Genomic DNA, 5,024 nt, shown 5'->3' with positions numbered 1-5,024 from the left:
TTCAGCACCCTCCGCGTTGCCGTCTCCCTCTCTGAAGTCGTCGCGCCGCCGTCTCCATCTCCGTCACTCGTCGCACCTCCGTCAGCCACGTTCAGCGTTCGCAGCACCGTGGTAAATTATCTGTCAAAATTTTTCTTGATCTGATTATTTGTTTTTGAATTTGATTTTTTGTTTTGATTTTCTTGGTTCTTCATTTTTTTTTCTGATTTTTCTAAATTTATATTTTTTGTTCTAATCTGATATTTGGTTTAGGGTTTTTTTTTTCTAAACTTGACATTTGGTTCTGTTCTGGCAGGCTAAAAGATATCAATTATTTCTTCAGGAATTGAAACAACAAGGGATACAAGAAGAAAGGCTGCAGCTGCTTGTTAATGTTACTGGAGCTTTTAGGCCTGGAGTGTTGACAACATTGGTTGGAGTAAGCGGGGCTGGAAAAACCATGCTAATGGATGTCTTGGCTGGAAGAAAAACTGGAGGTGTTGTGAAGGTAAAGATTTTCTCCCTTCATTTTTTGTTATCGTTATTCTTTAAAAAAAAAATGAATGCGGAATATGCTGGAAAAATCGGCAAGTTATCTTGATGAATATGCAATATTTTTCAAGAATTAACATCTGTTTGTTTGAAGTCTAACCCCTGCTATTTTGATTTTTTTTACTAGGTTCTTCTACAGCTAGATCCGTTTCTCAATGAACTCACCATCATGTTCTAGCGCAGCACCGAGACGGGCTCTGTTTGGGTTACACTTAAACGATGTGTGTATGTGTGTGTTAGTGTTGGCTTCTTGGTTGATCAAATGTTTTTGGTTTTATATTTCTGCAAACTGAATTTAGTTCATTATGCCTCCTTTTCATGTTCTTGGTGTGCGTTTAGCATCCTTGTAAGTCTAAAGCTGTGAGGAATAAAATGGCCGCAGCTGGTGAAGCAATTGACTATAAATGCCTTATTCTTTTCACCAATGGCAAGAAGACAATTTCTACATCAGTACGTATCTCTTGTATATACTGAACTCGTCATTTTGGTTTCTCAGTCTGCTTTCAAAACCTTCATGCTTGGTGATGCAAGTTTCAAGTAGTGTAAACTTAGATTATCCTTTGAGTAGTTGTAGGCATAAAACTCCTCTAATCCCTTGGCATGTTATTCTTCGATCCCATTCATAATGATTGAGTGCTCTTGGTTAGAGTAGATTAATCACCAAAAAGATATAAAGTGAAAGAGAGAATGACATAGAAGTAGAATCTCAAACTAATTCTCAATAAAGAAAAAGTAGAGATCACAAATCGATCTAAACCAATTCAATTGTATATTTTTTTGCAACAATATAAATTGCTTCTGTTATTTAAGTAAGTGCAGCCGCTCTGCTGGCCATGCTGGGAAACCTGCAGTTAGATGGACTGAGGTTCACACATTTTCTTAGCTGATGAATTTTTGTTTCTGATATCGTTTCTTTCTTTATTAATCCTTTATTTTCGGGGAGATTTCAGATACAAAGCTGGTTTGAGGATAGGCTCCAAGACTTACCAGATGACCCTAATAATGAATTGATGATTCCCGAAGACCCTGAATGTAATAAGGAAGGTGAGCTCTCTTGAATGCCTAAGGTTCTTAGCGTAGCTTGTGCTTGTGCTTTGCTCGAGCAGTGCCTATCACTGCTGCTTAAGTATGCTGTAGCCAATGTAATTTCTGTTAAGCTATTTTTTTTTTACTATTTTGTTACTTTAAAATGTCTCATAAAAACTGAAATTTGGTTAGTTGCAGTGGAAATGGATTGTGACTTAAAGCAAGCTTTAACTAAAATGTTAGTGATTTGAACACTGGATTTCTTTGCTTTAGGGAAGACTTTGTCTGATAATTATGACAATTCAGTTCTATTCCGTTCTGTTCTGTTCTGACATTTGTTGCCTAGGTTTGAAGATATTGTTTGTTTGTTTCTTGATCCTCACTTCTGTTTCCCTTCTTTTTTTGGTTTAATGTATTCAGTTGCTTTCCTTTGCATACTTCGTCTTTTGAATATATTCTCTGCTCTCTCTTTAAAAGCTTTTAAATTGCTAATGCTAACATTATGGGATTGCATGTCCCTTTTTTTCTTTTTTCTTTTCTGCTTTGCAGCTCTAATTTTCTACAATTGTTGCTTCACATATTCTTGTTTACTGTGGCATTAATGAAAGAAGTTCTCCATCTAATACCTTTCTCTCAATAATACGAGATTTCCTGGTTGACAAAAAAAAATTATTCTTTTAATGCACTGTGGTTTTTAGTTTCTAGATTTTTCTGTTTAGTCAATCTTATTTGTAACTAAAGAGGTTGACCTTTCTGTTCTTCCTTGCAATTCTTATGGCTTGACTTCCTGGATCTTGCATGTCTTCTTTTGGTTGTCTAATCTTTCTTGGTTATTCTTAAGATTCCATATATAAAATATATCATGTTTTGAAAGTTTCGGTCTCATTAATGCTCTATTCTGTTTGGCAGTACTCTGTTTCAGAATTTTCTCTAGTCTTTCATTATTTTAATCTCATTTAATTTGTTACTCCACCTAGGTAGCAAGCATAATCTAACTTATGAAAAATGAGGTGTTTGAAGGATGCTGCTGAACCACCTTTGAACAAGATGCATCCCCATGGGAACTCATCATGTCACTAATGGTAAGATTTTTATCCTCACCTGCTAGGGGCACATAACCTCCCTCTTTGTACACCTTATATTGATCATTCAGCATATAGCTAAAGCTTCTCCAATATTCCTGATGGTTTCCCTGTTTATCCCTGCTTTTATTAAGAACCTATTCTGCTGCTGTTTTTGTTTCATGAGAGTTAGACTTAGCTAGAGTTGCTTGTTTATCCCTGCTTTTATTAAGAACTATATAGTTGATAGTTCATGATCTGATTTGAGTCTTCTTAAATCACTTCAATTTTTATCCATCTGAGGATGGTGTGGTGTTTGGATAAGTTATATTACTAAGCAAATTATTTTACCCTTTTATCAGGAACTATCTGGCTCTGTTTCTAGATTAATAATGGACCAAAGCTCCATTGATTATGGTTATAGGGATGGAGAAGGTGATGCTGAACGAACTCTAAAGATGGTAGACACAGGAGTAATTGGTAGCGAGATTGCCATGGCCGAAGTAAGTCTTAAATCCCCTCTGTAGTATATGTTGTGTTTAGAGATGTCTATTCTTTTTCATTTATAAAGTTTGTATTTTCATTCAGGAGTCAGGCATCTGGTCTAAACCCAACAGTGACAATTTCACTCAATGCATAGAACTACCAAGAAATCATAAGAGTATGACTCAAGTACCCTCCTATCTCAAAGACCAACGGCTATATCCTCATAAACGCTAACGGTGGCTTGAACCAGATGAGATTTGGGGTCTGGCAGCATTGATTTCTGATGGTATATTATGAAAAGTTAGGTAGCGAAAGGTACCATCTTAATAATGATTACTCCACCTAGTAATTGAATTTTTCATTAGACACTATTAATACCGAATTGTAATTGTTTCAATATGTGACTCACACTACTATTTTGTGATTAAATTTAATCTTAGTAATTCTTATCTGATTGAGAAAAAGTTGTGATTGGCTTGTTTGTAGTATATATAACTATATAGCTCTTAATTCTATGGATTAATTTGTTTGCTGGAGAAATACTAGGTGTTAATTCTAGACGTTTCACATTAGATTATTTTAGGAGTGAAGTGTTTATGGGTTGACTTTGTAAGGAGTCGAAGATATGTGCCATGTCCCTACAATTGTTATCATATTCGCCTAATTAGACCAAATTAGTAGGAGTGGAATTAGCTTTATGTGTTGCTGATTTAATTTTAATTCATATGAATAAGCTCAATCCCTTGTAAATTTGAGACTTTGGTACCACCAATTTTGTTTCCCATTTTCCTTTTTTTTTAGTCATGGTACTGGTATGTGCTTTCAAAGACATTGGCTAAAGATGCTGCTTGGAAATTTTCAAAAAAAAAAAAAAAAACAATTAACCAAGCAATGGTGATTGGACCTCTTCTGCAACCAGTACTTAACACAAGTGCTGCTGGTGTTTTGAATGTAACTAATGGTAATTTTTAAAATTCTATTTTCTGCATGTGGAAATGAAAATTGAAATAGTAAATAATAAAGGTACAATATATAATGTGCAAGTCTATAAAGCTTATCTTTCTCTTATGATGTGTTTGTCAATGTGATGTTGATTCAAGTGTCTTGATGTGTGGTTCAGGAGAAGAAGCCTTATTCCGATAAAGTTGCTAAGCTTAAAGCAGAATATGAGAAAGCTATGGAAAGTTATAATGCTGCTGAAGCAGGAGGAGAAAAGGGAGAAGGAGAAGGAGAGCATGAAGAGGGCTGATGAAAAATATGATAAGAAAGAAGCTGCGGCCAGTGAAGACGAAGAGTTTTAAAGCAAATGGTAGCAGGAGTTCTTCCTACATCAACTTTTTGTTAATCATAGTTCTGATGTATATCACTTTTTGGTTTTCCATCCTTCATATATTTGGGAACATTTCAGTTTTAATTTAAATTATTATTATAGCATGTAAATAATTCATGTAAATTAATAAAAAATCAATTCTTACGCCTTGTAATTTTATCTTTTTAATTATTATTATAGAACTGTAATTTTTTTAATTATTATTATGCATTCTAATTTTCTCTTTTTTTTTTAATTTGACAAAGGAATAGGCCACGCTTTGAAAGCGTGGCAAAAGGCTTTAGTGGGAAAGCTACACTTTTAAAAGCGTGGCTGTATGTGCTCTATCGGCACGCTTTCAAAGCGTAGCCAAAACTAACTTTGTTGGCACGCTCGAAAAGTGTGGCGTTATGTGAACTTTTCGGTACGTTTTTATAGCGTACCGATAGATTAACACCTATGGCCACGCTTTTAAGCGTGGCAAGAGTTGAAAGCGTGGTCGAAAAAAAAGCGTGCCGATAGATTCACAAAAGCGTGGCGATAGAGCAATCGGCACGCTGGCGGACGTGACCCTTTCAAAAGCGTGCCGATAGCTCAAAAAGTGTGGTGAA

General features: G+C 35.4%; 1 protein-coding gene across 1 annotated transcript; it reads left to right on the top strand.

Annotated features, from left to right (window-relative positions):
- Window positions 1-686: 686 nt before the first annotated feature.
- LOC110268164 (uncharacterized) lies at window positions 687-2,566 on the top strand. Its single transcript, XM_088487548.1, has 4 exons — window positions 687-752; window positions 871-981; window positions 1,482-1,575; window positions 2,535-2,566. Exons 1-4 carry the CDS (start codon window positions 687-689, stop codon window positions 2,564-2,566), a joined length of 303 nt encoding a protein of 100 aa, XP_088343674.1.
- The last annotated feature ends 2,458 nt before the right edge of the window (window positions 2,567-5,024 follow it).

This window comes from Arachis ipaensis, chromosome B10 (assembly GCF_059453495.1).
Source record: "Arachis ipaensis isolate K30076 ecotype BB chromosome B10, ASM5945349v1, whole genome shotgun sequence".
In the NCBI taxonomy this organism is placed as follows: domain Eukaryota; kingdom Viridiplantae; phylum Streptophyta; class Magnoliopsida; order Fabales; family Fabaceae; genus Arachis; species Arachis ipaensis.
The sequence above is the reverse complement of the archived record's forward strand: the minus strand, read 5'-3'. Positions and strand labels throughout refer to the sequence as shown.